The 26091-nt window shown below is 41.6% G+C and overlaps 1 protein-coding gene across 1 annotated transcript; it reads right to left on the bottom strand.

Moving 5' to 3' along the window:
- Positions 1-805: 805 nt before the first annotated feature.
- On the bottom strand, positions 806-26078 carry CDR2 (cerebellar degeneration related protein 2). Its single transcript, XM_067706419.1, has 5 exons — positions 25701-26078; positions 17334-17446; positions 4842-4990; positions 4423-4584; positions 806-2783 (listed from the first exon to the last, which is right to left on the bottom strand). The coding sequence occupies exons 1-5, from the start codon at positions 25777-25779 to the stop codon at positions 1931-1933; spliced, it is 1356 nt and encodes a 451-aa protein (XP_067562520.1). The 5' UTR covers positions 25780-26078; the 3' UTR covers positions 806-1930.
- Between the last annotated feature and the right edge of the window lie 13 nt (positions 26079-26091).

Genomic DNA, 26091 nt, shown 5'->3' with positions numbered 1-26091 from the left:
ATCCCACATGCTGCGGAGCAACTAAGCCCATGCACCACGACTACTGAGCCCGAGCTCTAGAGCCCGAGCCACAACTACTGAGCTCGCGAGCCACAACTACTGAAGCCCGTGTGCCTAGAGCCCATGCTCCGCAACAAGAGAAGCCACCGCAACGAGAAGCCCGCGCACCGCAACGAATAGTAGCCCCCGCTCCTGCTCGCCACAACTAGAGAAAAGCCCATGCGCAGCAACTAAGACCCAACGCAGCCAGAAAAAAAGAAAAAAGGGATGATAATGAGCACACTTGTAAGGATATACCGACAAACTGGTAACCAGTTGATTCTGGGAAGAAAGGTTGGGAGGTCAGGGAAGATGAGACAACTTACTTTACAATCTCTTTGTACTGTTTGAAAAAATAATGTTTTACCCCATTAATCCAGTTTTGCCATTGAGCAAAATTAGATTCAATGCTCATTTTAACATCTGAATACTGTAAAATGTCTTTCCTATGACTGAATGATCAAATGTTTTGAGAATTACCTAGTCAAATGCTATTAATTCAGAAGCAAGCCTGACATTTCTAAAATAGTGAAAATTATATACAGCATATAAATTTGAAAATGTTTTTAAATCATATAGTAATTTTAATGAACATTTATCAGTATGAACAGAATTTGTGCTATTACACAATTCCAAGGAATGGGAAAAAATGGAAATGGAAAAAAAAATCACTCAGTTCTTCCCAGAGAGATTTGTTGGAAGAAGAAAAGTTGGTAATAACAGCGAAAAGGCTTAAGCTTAAAATAACAAGCAATTGATCCATCTGTTCATTTTCATAGGTAGTTTTATTTGGTTTTTAGAAAAATATACACAATAAATGGGACCTCAGTTCTCTTAAATAGTTTTAAATTAAAAGTATGCAAAAGTATGCAAGTGAGAGGATGAGTGTTATTTCCAGTCAGGACATCAACACTGTTTAATAAAGTGGCAGATAGGAATTTCTGCAGCAAGTCACAAACGTTTACAGGAATGGCAGGAAGTGAGGAGAGCAGCCTGAGGCTGGCAGGCTGGCCAGCTCAGACGGCACAGTGCGAGTACGGGTTCATCGCGCCCCTTCAGCCTGAATTTAAGAAAAGAATGATTTGCCTATCCTAACCACTACAGCTTTGAGTAAAAATATTTGAATGTGGGGAAGAGGCCCTCCAGGGCTCTAACAAGCTAACTGGGCCAACCAGAGCCTGCCCTTTTAGTTTGGTATTCAGTTAGACTAAAATGTTATTAGGGTTACCTGTCAGTCACAGTCCAACCGGTAGCCCATGTAACCAACTCAAAGGCTTGGAGTATTTGTTAATGCCACGTATTTTGGATTAGACCCCTGCTTTCTCCTGAACATTCTTCTTAATGAATTCACAGTATCCAACAGCGTTTGCGAAAGAGATTTTCCCTTGGCAGCCATCTGACTTCTACATAGTTTTGAGAAGTTAAGCAAGGAGGCAGTAGGAATTGCCTTAGCTTTGTTTCAGCTCTGCCCTTTCCCCTATATAATATACACTACATATATATATATATATATATATATATATATATATATATATATACACACACACATATACATGCACACTATATACTACAGTTACTCCAGGCCTACTTCTCCAGGAGCACATATTTTCCCTCCACTGGTCCTGGGGTTTTTCAAGGAATCGCAACCTAATTGTCACGCCAGCCAGAGGCCAGTTTGTCATGGGATTTACTGAGGAGCTTAAACGGAACTCGATTATACAACTGCCACCGGTACCCACCTTCCTCCCTCGCTGTATGCATTTGCTAAGTAAGCAAAGCAATGAGGCAGACGTCAGGAGCAGTATCAGGTTTGGGGTCTACACACACTTGTGTGAGTGGGAGAGAGAGGTGATAGGAAACAGGCCAATTAGTGGTGGAGCTGGCGGTTCACTTAGGAATGAGAAGAGAGAGATCGGTATTTTGTTCTCTGTTCGTCTATTTCCTGTTTGGTTTTCTTGATGCAACTAAAGATCTCCTTAAAAAGCACTTTGTATTCTGGTGGTGTCGAGGTGGTGGGGCAACTGATGGGCTCTGGGGTGACCGAGGCCGGTTCCCAGCCAAGGGTGCCAGGCTCGGGCTGGGCGTTCACTGCGGCCGGGTCCTTGGCCCTGGAGGTCTGCACAGCCTTGTGGGCCAGGGAGTCCTCCTCCTGCTGGCACTTCCTCAGCAGCTCCTCGTACTTCACCTTGAGGGTGCTGTACTGCATGTCCACCTCGTGCAGGAGGGAGATGCCCCTCTGCTTCACGGCCTTGGCCCTCCGGATGCAGGTCTCCTCGTGGCCCTTCACAATGTCGCCGCCCGCCAGGCTGCTCAGCACCGTCTCGCTGCTGCTGCGCTTGAGAGGCTTTCTGTGCGCTTCGGGCATGGTCAGGAGCATCTCCTCCAGCAGGCTCTGGCTGGGCTCCTTGACAGGGACAAACAGAGAGTCTGGCACCAGCTTCTCAACCCCATTCACAAAAGGGCGCTCCGACTGCAACATCTGCCGCATCTCCGCCACGTCGGCCTGCAGCTCCAGCACACGGGTTCGGTAGGCCTCCGCGGCCCCCAGCTGCTGCTCCAGTTCGCTGTTCTCCTTCAGCACCAGCCCGTACTCCTCCTCCACGGTCGCCCGCTTCTGCCGCTCCAGGCTCAGCTGGGCCTGCAGCATTGTCACTGTTTTCTTCAAATGCTCGTTTTCTTCTTCATCAGGGCTCTGCTGTAAGGCAGTGATCTTCTCGGCAAACACATGATCGTACACGAAGTGCCTGGGGAAAATGTTGCAAGAATCTATTACACAGGTCAACTGAGAATGCAAAGAGGGAGACTGATGATTTTTTTCAACTCCCTGTTTTTGAGGAGCTGTGATGTGAATGATGTTTTGCCTATTCCACACTAGAGCAGTGGCTAAAATGAACACGTGAGAAAACACAAGTTCTGTGACTAATTTTTGTTTTAAACATTAAAAATACTACAGGGCAATTATACTCCAATAAAGATGTAAAAAAAAAAAAAACAACCACTACAGGGCTTCCCTGGTGGCGCAGTGGTTGAGAGTCCGCCTGCCGATGCAGGGGACAAGGGTTCGTGCCCCGGTCCGGGAAGATCCCACATGCCGCAAAGCGGCTGGGAAGATCCCACATGCCGCAGAGCGGCTGGGAAGATCCCACATGCCGCAGAGCGGCTGGGAAGATCCCACATGCCGCAGAGCGGCTGGGAAGATCCCACATGCCGCAGAGCGGCTGGGAAGATCCCACATGCCGCAGAGCGGCTGGGCCCATGGGCCATAGCCACTGAGCCTGCGCGTCCGGAGCCTGTGCTCCGCAACGGGAGAGGCCACAACAGTGAGAGGCCCGCGTACCGCAAAAAAAAAAAAAAAGAAAAAACTACAGAACATCCATTCCCAAAGACCAGCTGTATGACTGATACTGTTCAAGGAAATCAGAACAGCCAGTGGTGCTCAGTGTTGGCTGCAGATTAGAATCACCTGGGCAGTCTTAAAAAATACTGAAGCCTGGGTCCCACCCACCTAGATTCTGACCTAGTTGGTCTGCCACCTGGACTTGAGTTTTTTTTTTTATTTTGTAAAGCTCTTTATGTGATTCATAATATACAGCTAAGACAGAACCACTGCTGCAGCGATTTTTAAACCACAAACACATATCAGAAACACCTAGGCAGCCTTTTCCTCACACCTAGAGATTCTGATTAGGCCTGAGGGAGTCGCTGGTTTGGCAGTGTGAAAAGCTGCACAGGTGACCTGGTGAACGGTCAACGCTGAGGACCACCAAGTGCACGGGCTGGTCTCTCGCCTCTTCAGACTCCTAGGCAACTTGTAACTGTACTTATTTGTGTGATTATTTGCTTATCTGCCTCTTCATGAGACTGAAACCTCCACGAGGGCAGGAACTTTGTCTGTTTTGCTCACCACTCCTCACATCTGGCATTAGCACCTGCCTTGCAACAGGTGCTCAAGAAATAGTTCCTAAATAAAGATTCAATCTTAGAACTCTATATTGTAAAGGCATTTCTGCAGGCAAAAAAACCTTGTTTGCCTGGATTTTTGTTTTACTGAATTTTCAATTTTTTTCTTCACTGGAATGTGAAATACAACCCCAAAATCTGTAGTATATCAGAAGTACTGCACCTTATTTTAAATTAAGATTTAATACATTAAAAGCACTAAAATACACGAGACTTTCAAAAATAAGTGTTCACCGAATTACTAATACTCAAGAACTCAATCATTTGTATGTTTAAATTAAGTGGTTTTGTTCAAACCACCGGTGGTCTAATAGCCAAGTGGCATTTCCTAAAAGGGTACTTTTAATCTGCTGGAATCCGGAATGTGTCAGTGACACGAGATGCACTCCTGCTTGCAAATGCCATGGAAAGGCAGGCTCTTACTGGCGGAGGTCATACAGCTCTTTCAGAGACGAGAAGCTGGGTGCCGATTTCTCCCGGTCATGCTTCCCCCGGCTCCTCCCTTGGCCAGATGACTTCAACTCCTCCACTTGGCTCTGGAGGTGATCAATGTTGGCTTGTAGGCATTCAATTGTTTCAGTCAGACTGTGAGGAACAGACAGAAGCCAGTTGCTGCTTGTCATATTAAATTAAGGGCGTAAGCAGTGAGGAGAGATTAGCTGCCAGCCACTCAAACTGGGCTTGCATAATTGGAAAAGACTTCTATTTAATCTCTATTCTCCACAGAGAATTAAATTAAACCTTGCCCCATATTGACCCAAACCCACTACAGCCATGTTCTATTCTAGTTGATACTAAATGACTTCTCCTAGGGCTTCTTCAATGGATTCTAAAAACTTTACCTCAGAATCTTCTGCTGTGAGGCCCTGCTGTCAGCAACGAGCTTTTGATTTGTTTCTTCCAGTTCCCTTGCTGTGACATCTAATTGCTCATAAACCTTTGCGTGCTGTTCATTCATCTGCCGCAGGAGCTCCACCTGCTTGGTCAGATACTGGAAGAGATGATTATGACCAGTTTACACGTTAAACAGATAAGATACCTGCAGCATTCCAGCACCAACTGCATCCCACAATTCAATTCAGTTCTGGCACTAACTACTGGAGCTATGAGGGCTCAGCCCCACAGAACCGCCCCCAGTTCAGGCGCTGCTGTCAAGTCCCAGGGATCGCCCGTACATTCAAACAACCAGCTATAAATCTGGGGGCTCCCGTGACCTCCCCTCAGGTTCAGTAATTCGCTAAAACGACTCACAGAACTCAGGAAAGGGATTTACTTACACTTACTGCTTTATTCTAAAGAATACAACTAAGGAACAGCCAAAGGGAAGAGAGGCGTAGGGCAGGGATGGGGGTGGAGAGCAGTGCGGGGCTTTCTTGCCCTCTCCAGATGCACCACCCTCCCAGCACATCCATGTGCTCACCAACCCGGAAACCCAGCTTCACTGCACAGACATGATTCATTCAATCACTGGCCACTGGTGAATGAACTCAATCTCCAGTCCCTGACCCCTCTCCAGAGGTTGGGGATTGGGCTGAAAGTTCTAACCCTCTAATCATGTGGTTGGTCCCTCTGGCAATCAGGAAATCCCAAAGGACTTAGGAGCGCTACACCAGGACATGGGGACAAAGGTCAAATATATGATTTTCACTATACCACAATACCACAGGTTTATTTTATGAAAAGAAGAAATTTAAATCTCAAACTACTTTCCTTAGTAAGAACTGAGTACAAGCCATCCTTTATACGCTTAGTTTCCCTAAAGCTCACCAACATCTCGTGTATCATAAGGCTCTTCTACTCTTACAAAGCACAAAACACACATAAAATTAATATTTGACAGGAAAATCTAAGTGAGACACGATAATCCCACAAGAGAAAAAGCATGGAATACATGATCAATGTTTAAACAAAAATATGTTTTATAGACATAAGAAAAGCCTAAAGAGGAGGATTTTAGATGATTTTTGTTTGAAAAAAATTTAATTTTTTTCCCTCTGGGTGAGACATTCTGGACAAAGAACAGGGAGAAAGTATTGATTTAACCAGAAAAAGATATTTTAACTTAATATTATTCAAAGATACTTTTAATTCTGTGAGAATGTTGTCACCATAATCCTCCTTATTTGTGAGAAACTTGCCAGATTATTTATTTTGGTACTGCTAAGACTGCTTTCTAAATGGCCAAGGATAAAGGGGAATAGTCACAACCTTAATGCCTCAATGTTACGTTTCCTTGTTTCCCCTCCGACTCAACTCCACCTGAAGAGGATGAAAGACAGTATATATTCCAAATGAAATAGTCACAATACTTCTCTGGGGCAAAACCAGAAAGAGGAAAAAGGTAGGTCTGAAGCATTACCAATGACCAAATGGTAATAGACCAGACATGACTTTAAAAATACTTTTCTTGAGGCTTCTCTTACATACCTATACAAGTATTTACAAAGCTAACAGACTTCTTTCACAGACTTCTTTCAAAGAAAGGGCTATATGACTTTCAATGGGCTCTTTAAATGGCAGTGGTGTGGCAGAGTTGAAAAAAGTATATGAGGCCTTTTTTCAAACTAGTTACATAGCTCGGTAGCAACGTGTTGAGAAAACACTTAATTCTCATACCTTCTCATCTGAAACTCTTGGCCAAGAGTGTTTTGGAAAATTCTTTAAATTTTAGGAAGACAACACACACTTTATAACATCCCAGCGAGGGTTGGGTAGCACTCTGTTATCAAGCATTGATATTCTCATCAAAAGTATGAATAAAGATTATAAACAGCCTCACATGAGTTCAGGTCAGGGTTTGCTGTCAAATGAACTTGTTGCCTACTTAAGAAAAATATCTTGTTTTTACAGAGCTTTTCGGGTTCAGAACTGAAAATAAATTGTGGATCCGTTAGTACCTACCTTGTAGGATTGAAAGTATTAAATGAGATGGAGTGAGCACGCAGCATAGCCCCTGTAAAAGCCTATGTTTATTCTTCACTCCCTCAATCCCCACCAGCTTCTCCTAGAAGTGTGCCTGTAATCCTGCCCTCTGGCTGTCAATATTCTGGTAGATTCCTGTCACTGGTAGGGAATGTTTCCAATCTCTTCGGAATACTGGAGTAGAAAAAGGTTTAGAACATAGGAGTGTATATAATAGCTGCAGAAATTTTGCAAGCTACTTTATGTCAAGTATAAGATCTCAAGTATTCTTTGGGACTGATTCACAACAACCTAAAAAAAGTCTAATGCACAGACCAGACACTAATTATTAAGTTACCACAGGAGCTGTCCCTGCCTAGTGATTGGAACAGTCACATCCTCCGTAGGACACATTTGCCCCACAGAGGGCAGGTGGGACGCCAAGTCTTGGTGGGCACAGGATCAGAGAAGAGAGATGGTCTGATGGGAGGCAGCAGCACAGAAGCTAAGAGCACAGGCTGTGGGGTTGGAATTTGGTTTGAAGTCCTACTTTGCCATTGCTAACTGGGTGACCTCCCGTAAGTAACTTAGTTTTTCTAAGGTGAGATTTCCTCATCACCTACCTCACAAGGTTGCTGTGAGGTTAATATGAGGGAAGGGTTCAGCATGGTATCTCGCAAATGGTAAAATTGCTCGATAAGAGTAGCTATTTCATCCTTATCTACAGTTATGCGTTTTCAAACTTTACATGTGCTAAAATTCAACTGGGGGATTTATTGAAGTATAGGAATCTGGGCCCCTTTCCCCTAAAATTCTGAGTCAATGAGACTGGGGTAGAGCCAGGATTCTGCATTTTTAGTAAAAACCCCAGGTGATGTTAGTGCAAGTGTCCATGGATCACACTTATTAGAGAAATGTTGATCTTGGACATAGAAAATGCTGGAAGCCTCCCCTCCCCCAACCCAATGTCTCTCTTTCTCTTGGGTCCAGGAGACATAAACATTCACTTGGATCGAAATGATTCTTAAGCTTAATGTATACCATTTCCCTTCTTAGGACTTAATTTAGTTGCAGTTATTCACAAAAATTAGGCTATATTTTAACTGTATCGCAACAGCATTCTTTATCATGTTGTATTTTGACATGTTCCTACAATCATAATTCCCTGAAATTATATACTACTTATATAATTGAGTACTCCTTCCTAAACTCTCAGTCCACCCAAATACTGATTCTCTACAGGTGGCTAATCTTAACTACTGCATTTTAAAAACTTGTTAAAATGGGGCTTCCCTGGTGGCGCAGTGGTTGAGAGTCTGCCTGCCAATGCAGGGGACACAGGTTCGTGCCCCGGTCCGGGAAGATCCCCCATGCCGCGGAGCGGCTGGGCCCGTCAGCCATGGCTGCTGAGCCTGCACGTCCGGAGCCTGTGCTCTGCAACGGGAGAGGCCACAACAGTGAGAGGCCCATGTACAGCAAAAAAAAAACTTGTTAAAATGGATAATTTCAAACATATATAAATGCAGAAAAATGGTTTAATGAACCCTCATCTATCCATCATCCAGTTTCACAATTATCAATAGGCAATCTTGTTTCATCTCTACTTTTCCACTCCCCTCATTCCCCAATCAATTTAAAGCAAATCCAAGACATCTTAAGTATACATATTTATATATTTCTAAGCAATAAGACCTCATTTTAACCACAATTCCAATCACACTTTAAAAAACCCCAACAATTCCTTAATATGTTTCAGTGTTAACATTTTCCCATCTCTTAAATGGTTTTTCCAGCTTCATATGTAGTCCTTATTTCACCCTCCGGGGGTACCTTTATCTTGAAATTGTGGAGTTGCCTCCCTTTAAGGCAAGCTCCCCCTTCCTTTAGGGCCTTTATTACCCAATCTCCCCTCTCCCAGGGGCCTCGCCTTTCCTGGCTGGCTCCATCTAATCCAGCAGCCCTTCACCTGAGGTCCACGGGTTGAGAAAAGTTACACCTTCATTTTCACTAACTTCTAACTGAAATTTAGCATTTTCTTCAATTATGAATGGAGGCAACAAACCACCAGTAGTATGAGGAGTACTCAGGACTTCATCACTTACAGGAATCACAGATGTTTCCATAGCACATTATAGTGGCTGCAGAAATCTTGACTTACCTCATCACTATTTGAAATGACAGTCTTTAGATTGCTATTAGATCTTGGTATTTAATGAATTAATAAACACATATTAATATATCACAAATTTATTTTTTCAATATTTTGATAGTCATTTCAATATAACCAATTCCCTCTGTAATTTTATGTATTTTATGTATTTTAAGAGGTTCATCTTAGAGTCACGAGATAGCCAAAGGGATCCACAGCACAAAGATGGCCAAAAAACTCAAGATTATCCTTTAGGCCTCCATGCAAACATAGAGGCTTCAGAAGCCTTTCTAGACCACCCCGTCTAAAGCAACACCACTCCCAAGGCACTCTATTAATTTCCCTCAAAACACTTCACACTTAATAATAAACAACCAAACTGCTTACTTGTTAATGTCATAGTCTTCCTAACCCTCCTTGAAGAAGGTAAGGCTCTTATACATCTAGTCCATTTAGCACAATTCTTGATACACAATAGGGACTAAAAAATACTGGCTAATGGCAATTTCTAGACCTCTCTTCACAACAGCTCATCATGCTTGGTACCACAACTCAGACTGCTGGAATGTCGAGAGCCTTCTTTCAAAGAGTTTGAGAATGGCTTTGGCTATAGCCCTTTTGGGAAAAGGCCCTAATAGATACTAATTCTTTCCCCTCTTGCTCCATTTATGGACAATTTCTCTGTGTTTATTCCCATGGCACAGCTATGCCTCAGCAATCTGAAAGAGACATTTTTTACCAGTCTCTCTTACATGGGCCCCAAGATGTGTCCCTTTTTAAAGATATAATATTCAAATTAGAGTCGTGGCCGACATAAAGGAAATAAGTCAATGTGTAAATAAGTACAAAGAGGCTGTTTAGAAAACTGCAGTAGGTCCCCCTCATTTGATATATAAAAACCTGTAGGGGATAAAAACCACAATGAAACCATTTAGGAAGAACTTGTGATATTTTGGTCTCAGAGGACTTGGCTTTAAGGACAATCTAAAGAATGGCAGGAAGCTTGCTTTCACGTGGTAGGAGTTTAATCTTATTATGATTAAATCAAAACTAATCAGAAAAGCCCTTCACTTCTCCAAGAATCTGTGATAGGTTACCTAACAAAGAAATCTGACTAAATTGGTTAGCAACTTAAAAGAAAAATTTTTAGCTCTCTCAGCAAGTATTGATGTGAGGCCAGAGAATCAGAATCCATGTAGTCAGACACTGCTTTAAGGCTTGGCCTCTAAAACTTCAAATTAGTATTTAATCAAATTTTTTCTGATTCTACAAGGAAATGGGTTAGCTTATTTTCTACCCTTCATTTAAAGGTATGGCTATGCTTCTCATGTTCTGGTTTTCTCAATTCAGAATCTTTGATCATAGCCTCAAATGAACCTGTCTGGACTGACAAGATCCTAAAATTCAAGTGCCAAGAAGAGATCGAGTACAAAAGTATTTGTCATATTAAACAGCGGTGGGTGATGAGGGGATATTTAAGCTAAACAGTGGAGGGAGGGGAACATGGGGGTAGCAAAAACACAGGCAAAAATGTCCACTTATAGGCAAGAGTGTCAAAGTTTAAGTTCCGTGGGTTATCTCCCACTTGTCTTAGAATTTGTACAGAATGTCGCCTCAACTAGGAGTAAAAGGTTCAGGTTATGTGAAAAAGCTATAAATAGGCCACCTTTACAACTGAGGCAAACTTTTGAAAAAGGCCAGCAGGATTCTATTAACACCTGTTTGCAACTGTAGAACCCTGACCTGGAATGCTGGAAAAGACAGACACAACCAAACTAAAAACTCATAAGGAATGGAATGGAAATTCAGCTTTTATGCAGTGTTGGGATTATTCTTATATTAAGGATTACAGCCCAAATCCTCTGAATTTCGAAATGACCTTCCACAATACTGAAGAAATATTTCCCATTACCTTTGAAAAACTTCTTTCCCCTGATTAAAATATTGTATTTCCCCTGAAGGAAATTTAGGAAAAAAGTAAAAAGTATGAATATGAAAATAAAAACCACCTATAATCTCACTATTAAAAGCTTGGCTTGTTCTTAAGATCTATTTTCCAATAATTGAAAAGGATTTATTTTTTTCAGAATTAAGATTCTTTCATTACTAAAATTCTTAAAACACACGGATAAACTGTGCAACAATTTATACTGTCCAAAATATATACACACACATAATCTCATCACCTCAGAACAACTCTGTACCAATGTCACGCAAGCATTCTAATCACCATTACACAGCAGAGCAAACAGGATCTGAGAGGTAATTCACAGGCCTAAAGTCCAGCTATTTGCTATAGAATTAAGGGCTTAAGTCTGAACATCCTAACACTGAGGCCAGAGCTCCTTCCACATCCTTTCAAAATCTCCAGAGGTGGAAACCCACAGTTTAGGAAGTGCTTCGTAAACTGCTTACCTGTCTTCTGTTAAGATACTGATTTGAACAGGTATTCAGTGATTACCTACTATGTTCCAAAGACTATGAATAAACACAGCAACAGCCTTCAATGTTGCAACGGAAAATGGGGAGGTGGCGGGGGGAGAGAAACAGAATAAAACAAATCAAGAAATAAGTGTAATATATAATAGAATATCGATAAATGTCATAGGGGAAGCACAAAATGCTTTAAAATCTCCGAGGATGACATGAGCTTTTGAAAGAAGGGACACCTCTAAGGCCAGACTTCTTTGACTCCTGTGGGGATAATGCAGGTTTCCAAGCAGAGAAGCAACAGAAACACACGGCTGTGGGCTGCTCACACAATTGTAGAAAACTTTACGAGAATCCGATTGTGTCTGATGTGTCAGATCTCATTACTCTGCAAAGCTTCTCTCCACCCCCTCATTCAGGAGAGAAAAACTTGCTCTAGAATCTTGAAAAATTAGACGCTAAGTAAAAGCCACACAGGTTATAGGCATCTCTGAAGCCAATCATTACTTTCAACGTTTAATCTTTTTTTTACATTAAAAACAATGCCTAACAAAATACTAATTTTTATGAGGACTGTTTGAAACCTGTTAACAGTCTTTGAAAGCATACTTGTAGTTCCACTGAGAAAATATCCTTTCACAGTTTCCTAGTTGTCTATTTCCATAATGAGTCACAGTTTGGGGGATTTTTTTTTTAACATCTTTATTGGAATATAATTGCTTTACAGTGGTTAGTTTCTGCTGTATAACAAAGTGAATCAGCTATACATATATATATATATATATCCCCATATCCCCTCCCTCCCACCCTCCCTATCGCACCCCTCTAGGTGGTCACAAGGCACCGAGCTGATCTCCCTGTGCTATGCGGCTGCTTCCCACTTGCTATCTATTTTACATTTGGTAGTATATATACCACTCTCTCACTTCGTCCCAGCTTACCCTCCCCCCTCCCCGTGTCAAGTCCATTCTCTACATCTACGCCTTTATTCCTGTCCTGCCCCTAGGTTCTTCAGAACCATTTTTTTTTTGTTTTTGTTTCCAAATATATTTGTTAGCATATGGTATTTGTTTTTCTCTTTCTGACTGACTTCACTCTGTGTGACCAACTCTAGATCCATCCATCTCACTACAAATAACTCAATTTCGTTTCTTTTTATGGCTGAGTAATATTCCATTGTATATATGTGCCACATTTTCTGTATCCATCCATCTGTTGATGGACACTGAGGTTGCTTCCATGTCCTGGCTACTGTAAATAGTGCTGCAATGAACATGGCGGTACATGACTCTTTTTGAATTATGGTTTTCTCAGGGTATATGCCCAGTAGTGGCATTGCTGGGTCGTATGGTAGTTCTATTTTTAGTTTTTTAAGGAACCTCCATCCTGTTCTCCATAGTGGCTGTATCAATTTACATTCTCACCAACAGTTCAAGAGGGTTTCCTTTTCTCCACACCCTCTCCAGCATTTATTGTTTGTAGAGTTTTTTGATGATGCCCATTCTGAGCAGTGTGAGGTGATACCTCATTGTACTTTTGATTTGCATTTCTCTAATGATTAGTGATGCTGAGCATCCTATCGTGTGTCTGTTGGAAATCTGTATATCTTCTTTGGAGAAATGTCTATTTAGGTCTTCTGCCCATTTTTGGGTTGGATTTTTTTTTTTTTCTTTTTTTTTTTTTGCAGTACGCAGGCCTCTCACTGTTGTGGCTTCTCCCATTGTGGAGCACAGGCTCCGGACACGCAGGCTCAGTGGCCATGGCTCACGGGCCCAGCCGCTCCGTGGCATGTGGGATCTTTCCGGACTGGGGCACGAACCTGTGTCCCCTGCATCGGCAGGCAGACTCTCAACCACTGCGCCACCAGGGAAGCCCCTGGATTGTTGATATTGAGCTGCATGAGCTGCTTGTATATTTTGGAGATTAATCCTTTATCAGTTGCTTCGCTGGCAAATATTTTCTCCCATTCTGAGGGTTGTCTTTTCCTCTTGTTTATGGTTTCCTTTGCTGTGCAAAAACTTTTAAGTTTCATTAGTTCCCATTTGTTTATTTTTGTTTTTATTTCCATTTCTCTAGGAAGTGGGTCAAAAAGGATCTTGCTGTGACTTGTCACAGAGTGTTCTGCCTATGTTTTCCTCTAAGAGTTTTATAGTGTCTGGCCTTACATTTAGGTCTTTAATCCATTTTGAGTTTATTTTTGTGTATGGTGTTAGGGAGTGTTCTAATTTCATTCTTTTACATGTAGCTGTCCAGTTTTCCCAGCACCACTTATTGAAGAGGCTGTCTTTTCTCCATTGTATGTTCTTGCCTCCTTTATCAAAGATAAGGTGACCATATGTGCATGGGTTTATCTCTGGGCTTTCTATACTGTTCCATTGATCTATATTTCTGGTTTTGTTCCAGTACCATACTGCCTTGATTACTGCAGCTTTGTAGTATAGTCTGAAGTCAGGGAGCCTGCTTCCTCCAGCTCCATTTTTCTTCCTCAAGATTGCTTTGGCTATTCAGGGTCTTTTGTGTTTCCATACAAATTGTGAAATTTTTTGTTCTAGTTCTATGAAAAATGCCATTGTTAATTTGATAGGGATCGCATTGAATCTGTAGATTGCTTTGGGTAGTATAGTCATTTTCACAATGTTGATTCTTCCAATCCAAGGACATGGTATATCTCTCCATCTGTTTGTATCATCTTTAATTTCTTTCATCAGTTTCTTATAGTTTTCTGCATACAGGTCTTTTATCTCCTTAGGTAAGTTTATTCCTAGGTATTTTATTCTTTTTGTTGCAGTGGTAAATGAGAGTGTTTCCTTAATTTCTCTTTCAGATTTCTCATCATTAGTGTATAGGAACGCAAGAGATTTCTGTGCATTAATTTTGTATAGTTTTGGGGGTTTTATCCTAGCGTTTTCACCGGTTCTGCACATTCTTCATCTACTCAGAGTAGCTTGTTCCAAGACCATTTTCTGGCTGATTTAAAATTTCTCTGGGTTGGTAGGATAAGAGCTTACTTTTTGGTTTTCAACTGTATTTTGCTAAATTTAAAAAATGATCATGTATTACTTTTCGAATCAGGAAAACTCCCAATAAACATTCTAAGAAGTCAGTTTAAAACTTGTACAAGTGATTCCATTTGTGTAAAGTTCAAAGACAGGCTAAACTAATCTAGGGTGTTAGAGTGCTGTTTAGGGGGCGTGGTGACTGGAAGAGCTGATAATGTTCTCATTTCTTATCTGGGTATTGGCTGCATGGGTATGTTTATGAAAATTCTCTGAACTATATACTTAGCATTTGTGCCTTTTTCTGTATGTATATTTCAAAAAAAAAAGAGAAAAAAAAAACATAAGGTTTGAGTTAAGGAAAGAGTCCTTATAAAGTCTAGGGGGCTCTGAAAGGATATAATGATAAGAGGCACTATACCTATTGCAAGGGTCATCTTTTAGTACAGAATTAGGTTCTTCAACTGCCTGGTTACTTTTACAAGAGCGTCAGGCTTTCCTTGTTGTAGACTACTGGAGGGAGACCTTGGAAGTCTGTTGTGATCTGCAAGTCTGCCTGGGCCCAGGTGTGAACCAAACAGGCAGTAAGGCTGGTCTGTGGGAGGCCTCTGGCTGATAAGCGGGCTTAGCCAGAACTGCCATTTCATCTCCCTGTTTCATCCCATTCCTATTGACTTTCAGGAAGTGATTTACAAAAAGAAAGAAAGAAGAAAGCCAGCCGTAATGGCAGAGAAGAAATCTAAGACAGTGTTGTTCTTAGTCAAAAAACAGCTTTGGATAAAGAGTGAAATGTTGAAGGCTACAATGCTTGGATCTATGAACCAGTGGACCACGTGCTCTGTTACAGAAACAAGAGATCCATGGAAATGTTTCTGGAAGTAATCCAGGCTAAATTTATTTAATTAGCTTTATACATACATTTAATTGTATATTTATTTAATCATTAAGGTCTGACCTGGATACTTCATTTTTATTATGCTTTTCAACATCTTATAAGAATTGGGGGTTGGGGAGAGGTGACTGCAGGGGCCAAGGGACCACATCCATGTAAAAGCTTGATTACAAACATTTTTTAAGGAAAAAAAAATCTTACAGAAGACTTTAGATAGTGGAGTATTATTTGTAGATTTGGAGACTCTTCAAAGATCTTTGGATTTTTTTCAGAATATCAATGATCTGTTTCAACTGTTTAATAATCTTCAATACCACAGAAAAGAAAATAAAGGTAAAAAGACAGGTAACTTAGATCATAAAGTAACTGTGTTTGTCATCTCCTATAGTAACAAATAGGCATCATTCTCTAATTATACAAATATTTGGACTTTTTTCATCTATATTTGGAAAAATGTGCTAAAATAAGCATTATAGTATTGAGTTATAGTGATTTATAGGTGCTTTCATGGAAAACATCAATACAATGTATTAAGACTATGTTTCTACCCAAATACAAATAAATGTACCTCACGGTATGCGGTGATCTTCATGTATATGCCCTAGGACCACTCTATGAAATTTTCCAATGAGTTGAAAAACGACGTCTATGAAGCAAAACAGGAGTGAGTTCCTTGATCATGTATGACATTTGGCTAGTTTAATAGTTTTAAAATGCCTGGTTTTCCTGCATTTTTAGGTTTCTGCCCAATTCTATTCCATTTTGGGTATGGCATGTTCTATGCTCTTCTGATATAGAATATACCAAAAATGATAGCTGGTGACTTCAATATCATTATAAGATACACCTTCCTAGAATTATAAAGGTATATTTCAGTCACATCATTGGCTAAATTCATAAATCCTGATGAAGGGGGGAGGGGAATCTGCTGTATGCATCTTAATTATGGTTACTATGTAAAATTAAGGATACTGAAATAATAAATTTGTCTTAGTTTTGATGATAGGCTTATTTGTATTCAAAAACTGAAATCTGTGTAATTTTGACTGAAGTCAAGGACAATGTTATTCCATGTCTTTGCATTTCTAGCACCTGGTTCCATATATAATCAGAGCTCAGTAAGTTCCGATCATGATGAATGGCTTCTGTGTTCTAAGGTCTTTTATATTTTTCTGCACATAGACATAAGAGTCCTGGTTCTACTGCACCAATTTGAGGAGAAGGAGCTGTAATTTAAGTGCAATGCTTTTTGGGGGTGGGATGGTAGTTTGGGGCATGAAGTGTTCTAATAGGACAACTGTTTGGTTAATATCCATAACTAGCATCTTTACAGTCACCTGACCTACACATAACTGGGCTACTTTAATGGGACTATTTACAAGACAGCACCTCCATTTTAATCTGGTAATCTAGCATCTTTCATATTACGAAATGCGGTACCACAATTTTTAAATTTTTCATCAAATTTAGGATGGTGTTTGTTAGGGGGAGGGGATGCAGCCAAGGAGGGGTTATAGAGGGAGTCTCAACAATGTGGATGGTTTTCTTTCTTAATCTGCTTGGTGGGTACACGGGTGTTCATTGTATTATTCTCTTGTACCTCTTCGCATATCTCAAATATTGCATCATTCATTTTAAAAAGAAAAAAGTGAAAAACTAAGTATAATATTCACAGCTTTACTTTGCTTCACATACTTGTAAATACTGCACCATTTACTTCTAGTACACTTCACCAAGGGTGAAGAGAGAAATTTCTCTCATCACAGCAGACTTACATGTTGGGAAAGCTTAAAGAAAGTAAAAGTCAACCTCCACACACTTCCCAATGGTTCTTTATTCTAAAAAAAGTGTATATTAGATATTAAACACTGCTTTTAATTCCAAGTGTTATTTTAGTAGAATACAATTGGCGCTAGAGCAGCGACAGGCCACACCTCAAAGGTAACTCTCCCGCTGAGTAAATTACCTCAATTTCCTGGAACTGCTCCTGATTGGTTGTGTACATCTGCTGAAGAGAATCCTCCAGCTCTGTGTTCCGATCCAGTAATGTCTTCCCAAGCTCAGCAGCAAGTTGGAGATCTAGCACAACAAGTAAATCTTAGAATAGTGCAAATGATCTCACCTTAACATTTTACATAACCCAGTCCTTTATTTTAAGAATGAAACAAGACCTAACCCCACATATAAAGTTTAAGTCAGATCCCAATGGAAGGTGGAATGGCACAGAAGGAAACCTGGATTCTACTTAAAATTTGGTTGTATTAGGGCCTTTTACTAGGTAATGTACTCTTGATGTACCCTCACTTGTAAGACGTGAAGAATAGTGATATTCATTTCTTTAGGAATGATCATTCAGGATTGTGACATCTGAGATCATAATTATTTGCTAATGGACTGGACTTAATCATATCCTGATTGTCTACTTTTCTGGATGGACTGTTAAGCCAAAGTACAGGCAAACCTTTCAATAGTCGCTAAAGTTCCCAGGAATCTGGCTGCTGTGAATGCAACTGTCAAAGCAAAGTGTGTTGTTACAGATCCTGGCCTCCTAAGTGGACTAAAAATTAAGTCACAAAAAGGAAAACTATTGCAACATCAGTGATAAGAACATTGCCACAGGTCTCTCTCATTTTTATCTGTTTCTCTTCATGTCCTTCTCCAAGATGAGCAAACCAGATAAGCAAAGCAGCAGTACAGTTTGTGTGGTAACTCAGTCATGGCTCATACTTTCATTTAGCAAAGAAGCATATTTCTTTTCTAAACCTTATTTTTCAAAGCTCTCTCTTCTTAGGCATATAGGCACGTAAGACAGGATTTGTTATAAATCCCAGAAATAAAAATTTAGTGATACAAAAAAAGGACAATAGTTCTAACATAGGTGACTGAAACACTTATCTGCATAGTAAATTTCTTTGAGAGGTCCTTTGATATAGTGGGAAATGCACTGAACTGAGTAGGAAGGTCTGGGGTCCAGTTCTGATTGCCATTTACCAGGTTAACTTTCAATATAGTCCCTACATTTAGTGTTTTGTGTAGAGAGATGACTGTCCTGTCAATATGATTCTGAAAATCAAATGAAATAATTTACTTACTTTACAAACTAAGCTGCAATACACAGGCAAAGTTATTATTGGTATTCATTGATTCACAAATGAATGATTTTGTTGCTAGGCACCATGCTAAGATTTGGCTAGAATGGTGAATAAATAGATGAATTTCCTGCTTTCCTGACACTCCCAGATTAATGGGGAAAGGCAGACAGCAAGTAAGTAAATAAACTTGCAAACTGTGATAAACACTGTTCATCCATACATGTATGCATAATTCAATAATAGCAGACACTGTTCTGGGGATACAGGAATAAACTCAGCTAAAAAATTCCCTGCCTTCATGGAGCTTATACTCTATTGGGAGAAACAGCATGAAAAAAATATATACTAGATAGCAAAAAGTGCTAAAGAAAAAAAAAAGAAGAAGAAAGGGGGCAGGAAGAGTATGGATGTGGGAGGTTGAAATTTAAGAAAGGGTGACAAGGGCTTCCCTGGTGGCACAGTGGTTAAGAATCCGCCTGCCAATGCAGGGGACACGGGTTCGATCTCTGGTCCGGGAAGATCCCACATGCCACGGAGCAACTAAGCCCGTGTGCCACAACTACTGGGCCTGCGTGCCTAGAGCCCGTGCTCTACAACAAGAGAAGCCACTGCAGTAAGAAGCCTGTGCACCACAATTAAGAGTAGCGCCCGCTCACCACAACTAGAGAAAGCCTGCGTGCAGCAGTGAAGACCCAACACAGCCAAAAATAAATTTATATATATATATATATAAAAAGAACAGGCGACAAGGGTGACATAAGACTCAAGATGTGAAGGAACTGAATACGTGACCCACGTAGATCTACTTAGGGGACCGGAATTCCAGGCAGAGGCAAACCTGGCAAGCATGACTGGGGCCAATAAGGAGGCCAATGGAGGCCTGAGGGGTGTGTGTGTGTGGGGGGGGAGTATGTGTGTGTGTGTGTGGGGTGTGTGTGTGTGTGGCAGTAGGAGACAAAGAGGGGCTCCATGGAACCCAGTGAAGGCTTTTCATACGATCACTCTCTCTGGCTGTTGTGTAAATAGATGGAAAGGGACGAAGGTGGAGAGAGTGTGACAGGGATATTGCAATCATCTGGGTGAGAGAAGGTGGTGGCTTAGACTACGGTGGCAGAGATGGAGATGAATAGAGGTGTAGGATTCTGGATATGTTTTGAATGTAGAGCTAAAATGATTTGTTAATCAACTGCATGTGGTATGCAAGAGAAAAAGGAAAAAACCTCTCTGGGTGTGGTGATAATGTACAAAGGATCTACTTCAGAAAGGGAGGTCACAAGGAAAGTCTTTCTTAGGAGATGTTTTAGCTAAAGTTTGAAGGAGGAGGATATCACCTTGTAAACACCAGGCAGAGGCCCTAAGACGGGAAAGAACCTGGCACACTGCACAGCCCAACATAAAGCCAGTGTGACGGAAGCACACTGCAGGAGAGTGGTATGCAAGCTGGAGGAGTAGGCAGGGATCAGATCACACAAAATTTTATTGGCCACGGGAAAGAAAGTTTATATTTTATTCTAAGTATGATGGAAAGTCATTTCACTTAGTGTCAAAAATATACTTATTATTACTCATTATGAAAACAGGGAACCTCGCCACATATGATTTTAAAACAATTTTTAGAGGCTGACAAATAAGGTTTAACATTATTCTTTACACCAATATTAAAACTTAACCTAGGGCTTCCCTGGTGACGCAGTGGTTGAGAGTCCCCCTGCCGATGCACGGGACACGGGTTCATGCCCCAGTCCGGGAAGATCCCACATGCCGCGGAGCAGCTGGGCCCGTAAGCCGTGGCCGCAAGCCTGCATGTCCGGAGCCTGTTCTCCACAACGGGAGAGACCACAACAGTGAGAGGCCCGCGTACCGCAAAAAAAAAAAACAACAAAAAAACTTAACCTAGAATAAGTGGTAAAAGAAAAGCAACCACCTTTGTTACCTGGTACTGTCCATCTGAGTGCATAATTAGCATTGTGCTTGGTTACTTTTCCCTCCTTAGGAAAAAACAAAGCCGCAAAACCCACCAAACACCACTATTTTAAAACATTTTACACCCATTTAAAATAAAACCTTATACTTTTGTTAGATAGGTGTTAAAATACATTCTCTTGTGATTTAAATATTAACAATGTCTACTAATGAACTTAAGGCTTCAGATATCAAGTCTATGAAATAACATCTTGTATTCACAAGACATAAAACCCTTTACAAACCATTCAAAGCATTTAAGAGACATTAATTTTTTATATCTTTTCAAGGTAGTTAGCCGATGCTAATCAACCTGACTAAATCCACATGGTGAGTCACAAGCAAAAGATAAACCACTGTCAATTCTAACTTTCACCATCATCCCAATTCTCTATTATCCATAGCCACACAATTTTAAGTCTATTGACAGAGATGTCCATATACTTCTTTGTTTAAGGTAGGGAGTACAAATCTTCCTAGCTGAGGTACTTAATCTTTTCACTTGTTTCCCTGGATGGCAATGAGAAACTAGAGTTAAGCTCTTTGGCTTTTACGCCTGCGCTGCCAGTGAAAGCATCTACAACCCCAGGCAAGTTAATATCTTGTTTTCATTAAGTGAAAAAGGAACTAAGTACAGCTGAGACGTTCCAGAAATAATTATTTTGTACTCAGAGGGTAGGCAATGTGTATACATAGCCCCACACAGGAACCACCACGATGAATTACTAAGGACAAAGAATATAAACATTACCTAGACATTACTTACGTCTCTCTTGGCCTGCTGTAAAGCGGTGAGTAATTCCTCACTGGGAAGGACCCGAGACTCACCAAAGATATTCTTATCTAGCAATCAAAACCTGAGCCAAAACTGCTTCCAGAATAAAGACTAACTTGAGACCACTTCAGCTATTTTCCTCAGTTAGGAAACTACCTATGCTACTTAATACCAGCCAGGAACAACTTTCCTTTTCCTGCTGCTGCAGAAAGAGATGCCAAGTATAGCACTCTTCTAGTAAACAGCAAACAGAGAAGAATTTGAGACTTGTCCTTATCGCAATCCTTATTTCTAGTTAAACAAAGCCCCAGCCTGGCTCAGTAACCTGAAGTCTCAGTCTCCTAAATATTTCATAGGATGTTTAGGACAGAATCCTGGCGAAACAAGTCTCAACTACAAGAAAGTGTCTGTGAAGCCACACTGTATAACAGGATATTACTTCATCTGTTAGTTTACAGACAAGAGTCTTTTTTGGTCTTAAGGAAAAAAAAAAGTTTATTTCCTGTTGTGTAGCATCTGGCTTCCATAACCAAAAGGAGCCAAAAGCTGGCAGTAAGCCCAAGAAGGTTTTCTAAAAAATTAGCGGGGGGAATGGGAGAATAAATGTCTTTTATTTTTAATTAACATATAAAAGAAAAGGAAACAAGATAGTTTTGAAGCCTTATGCACCTGTTCATCTCACCTTACAATAAGGATTTTCATTAAGAGGTTGCCTTTTCTAAATCCTACTGAACTGGCGTAGGCAGCCACTAAAAATACCACAGATTTACTGCAGGCTTGAGAACCGCAACTTTTCAATACCTTCATGTTCAATATTCTTCCACTAATCAGTCTTTGCAAGTGATAATAATCTATTTTAACAGTGTAAACTGTTAGCTTTAAACAGATATTCTACTCAGCCCTATGCTCTAGGCAAAGTGATTTTTTAAAAAAGATCTTCCTTCCAGAATTCTGAAATCTTTAAATCCCACTGCTATTACATTTTTCTTATTTTACTTCAGTTTTTTAAAAAACACGAGGACGACACATTGCCATGTTAGCTGTAGTCTCTAGCAGTAATTCAATAACATTAAGGCTGAAAGCTTTTCCTATTACCAAAACAAATGCGTCATTTGGTGATGCTTCTGTGCAACCCCTGTTGCCAACGTTACAATTGGGAAAGCAAAAAACCTGAATATAAACATCAAGAAAAATGATGGTGTCAGTTTTAATGACCAGTGATTCAGCAAATTAGTTGCTCACATGGAAAATGTACTCCTCTTAAAAAGAAGTAGAAATCTTAGGATTCCTTTAAACTAAGATTTCATTTGCTGAACCGTATAGTAGAAACCCGAATCCTTATTCTAAGCTTGCACAGCTCACCAAATGACAATTAAAATAGCAGCTGGTCTAAAAGAAAACCCAGTCTCTTAAGTCTTTTCACCTTGTTCTCAGGGGCACATTTCAGAGGTAGCACCATCATTACCTGCACAGGAGGCTCCTGCTGTCCCAGAAAGGATCTCACCCTCAGAGACCACTGTCAGTGTCCTCACTGTGCCAACTCAGCTCTTTGACAAAAGACAGTCTCTTCATCAAAGTGTTTTATAAAAGCAAAGGTTTTTCTCCTTCTGCCTGCATACAGCTTTATGTGTTTCTAACAAGGTATGAATGGTAGGCCAGAGCCTTCCGAGGTTAGAAACTTTCAGCAATTTTCATTTTTAAAAAGAATGCCCCAAGCAAACTTTGGTATAGAGATTCAATCTACTTAAACAATGCTTCTGTTGCTAAAGGAAAAAAATCTGTAGTTCTATGACTTTGAGAACAGGATCTTAGTTGTTTTAGCAGCTCTCTACAAACAAGGCTCTCTCAGTAAAATTAATAGTGAGGATGTTAAAAAATGAACAGACATACGTCTGCACTTGATAAAAACCCACTAGATCTGCTTATCAATCTAAGAGGACAGACCTGCTCCCAAACTTTATTCAGCAGCAAAATTATCTAGTGAGGGCTCGCCCTGTGCCAGGCACTACATGTAGTAGGCACACACCAGGAGGTGGCGTCTCCTCCAGTCAACAGGTTCCGAGACCGTCAGTGAGTAGGATCCTGCCTATCCTATCTTGTGGACGGGCACTGTGGCCCCAGTGCCTGGATGAACAGCTGGCACAGAACAAAGAAAATTTTTGAGAAATGAACAAATTAAAAAAAAATCCTTTAGAAGTTTAGGAGTTCTTTAACATATAATTTAGTGAAACTGGGACAAAGATACCCTTCTATTCACACTGTAGCCTTTCTTTTACAGGCCATATTCACAGTTATGATTGTTGGAATTTCACATCTATTCCTACACTACACACTTAAACTAAGTTATGACACACAGGGTTATGTCAAAGTCCATCGCGATAACAGATGTAAAAGTCTTTTGAAAAGCACAGAACAAATTCCAAATGCAAATTGCCATTAAGGAGGTTTAGACCTGTGCTCTTTAAGGTTTCATTAAACTTGAACACCTGATGACTTCATTTCGATCAGAGGTTAAAGAGTTCCACATCTAACCCCAATATGTTGCATTTGCTCCTCAGCAGATTGAAATATTACAACCAGTTGTTCCTAACAACCTCCCACAGGGGGAAAGTGCAGCGTGGACTAAGGCACCTGATGGAAGAGAGCCATGAAAACAATAATCCTGTGTGAGTGCCTCAGTTCAGTTCAGCAAATGTTAAAATCGAGCTCCTATTATGTGCTAAGTATTGTGCTAGATTAAAAAAAAAAAAAAGAGCCCATACAGATCTACACTTTCTAAATACAGTAAAGAAAACTATTTAGCTTTGATTATAGGACAAACTGCTTAATTTATTATAGGGAAATGTTGCAAGTGCACAATGGCTGCCTCATAAATCCTGCAGAAAGTTTCAAACTAGGCCATCAATCCTTAGGGGGAATTCTGAAAACAGGTTAAAATGTAAGACAAATTTGACTTGTGGACGCTGTGAACATGATGGCAGATACTGCACTGCAGCCACTGAATAGCTTAGACTATATAAAGCGTAATGGTAAACTACTTTGGTTTAAGCGACAGGCCACGACATATCGATTTAAGAAATCACCTTCCCCAAAAAGAATTCCTTATGTTTCTTTTCTAAGTACGAGTCATTCAAGCCTACATTCTTTCTTCCCCCCAGATTCAATGGTTAGCAGGAACAAACACCATGGCCATTTACTATTCAACTAAATGAGATGTTAATTTTTTGTGCAAGTTAGAGCTGAAAAAGTTGATTTACACAGAACAGCTGAAACAAGATGCCTGAATAAAATTCCTGAGGATTATTCAGGATTCAGTATAGTGGTTGAGAAAGTTTACTCTGGAGTTTGGAGTGGAATCCTAGCTCCCCCAATAACAGTATCTACTTCTACCTCTGAAACTTCGTTGGATTAAACGAGCACCTGTGTGAAGGGCGCATCAGTGTCTGGCACACAAACGCTGTCTCCCAACTGCAAGTTCCTGCTATTAATAGGCCAAAAGCTGGGTGGCACTGGCTCCAAACTGAGGGCCGCTCTAAGGTTTTCTCTGGAGACAAGAAATCCAAGACAGGCCAAGACAGGAATGCCTGTTTTTAACTAAAAAGTTAGGGTGCAAAATGAAGTAAGTGGCAGAGGTAGAAGTGCTCTCAAGTCATCTCACCTGGCATCCGGTAAACTACTCTGCAGAAGCAGTTTTTTTTTCGCCCCCAACAGTCGAACACCAACTAAAAAAGCTGTAAACCAGGTGGTGAAGAAGAGACAGGGTTTGGGCAGTGACTATGATGACTCCTCATTCTGAGTGGGTGGGTTCAAAAATACTTTGCTGTACAGCAGAAACTAACACAACATTGTAAATCAACTATACTCCAATAAAAATTAGTTTAAAAAAAATACTTGCTCCCACACCTAACTTGAGGGAAGTCATTTGGCCGCTTTAACCTCCGCTTTCCCCATCTGAAAAATGGGGATAACGCGAATTACTCTCTCACGGAGATACTGTGTCTATCAAATGTGTGCAAAAGGCTCGGCACGGTTCCTGCCACACAGCACTGCCAGCCGGGGACTTAACACCTGCAGCAGCTCACACTCGCTGGGAGCCCCGGCTGTGGTTCCCCCCAGAGGCGGAGAGGAAGCAGGGCACGAGCCCGGTAAGGAGCCACCCCTCTCTGCTCCGAGGAACGCCGTGGAGATTAAATCAATTAATCCGGAGAGAGCGCTTCAAACGGTGCCTGGCGCCCGGTTAGCACTGCACACGCAGTAGTGGTGGTGATGATACTGATGATGCTGATGCTGATTACCGCGCAGAAGCCTGGGCCCCGCAAAGCGGAGTCCTCCCGGGTGGGACGGGCAGGCGCGACAGTCCCAACGCCAGGTGAGCGTCAGACCCCGCCCCTGGCATCGGTGGGCCCCAAGCAAAAGCAACTTTTTAACAGTTTCGCGGCCGGGAGGAGTAGCCTCGAGCCGTCAGCCGCCCAGACCAGGCCCCGCCTGGCGATCGCGCCCTCACCTTGCTGGAGGTCCTGGTGGTCGTACCACGGCTCATCCTCTTTCATCTCAAACTCCTCCACCAGGTTTTCCGCCAGCATCTCGGCCGGCTCTTCCGGGGGCAGCGGCCCCCGCCGCCGGCGGCCCGCCTCAGCCGCTGCCCCGGGCTCTCCGCCGGTCCCTCCGCACTCAGCCAGAGCCGCCCTCTGGCGCGACCCGCCGCCGCCGCCGCCGCCGCCGCCCAAGTTCCGCAGTGCCGCCCGACCACAGCCACCCGCCGCCGCCGCCGCCGCCGCTGCCGACGCGGGGCGGTCCGCAGCACACCCCGCGGACCAGCTTCCCGACTCGCCCCGCGCCGCCCAACGACACCAACGGCCAGCGCCCCGGCGCGACCGCCTCAGCCGGCGCTCCAA

Source organism: Pseudorca crassidens, chromosome 15, assembly GCF_039906515.1.
Source record: "Pseudorca crassidens isolate mPseCra1 chromosome 15, mPseCra1.hap1, whole genome shotgun sequence".
Classification (NCBI taxonomy): domain Eukaryota; kingdom Metazoa; phylum Chordata; class Mammalia; order Artiodactyla; family Delphinidae; genus Pseudorca; species Pseudorca crassidens.
This window is presented reverse-complemented; position numbering and strand designations above follow the sequence as displayed.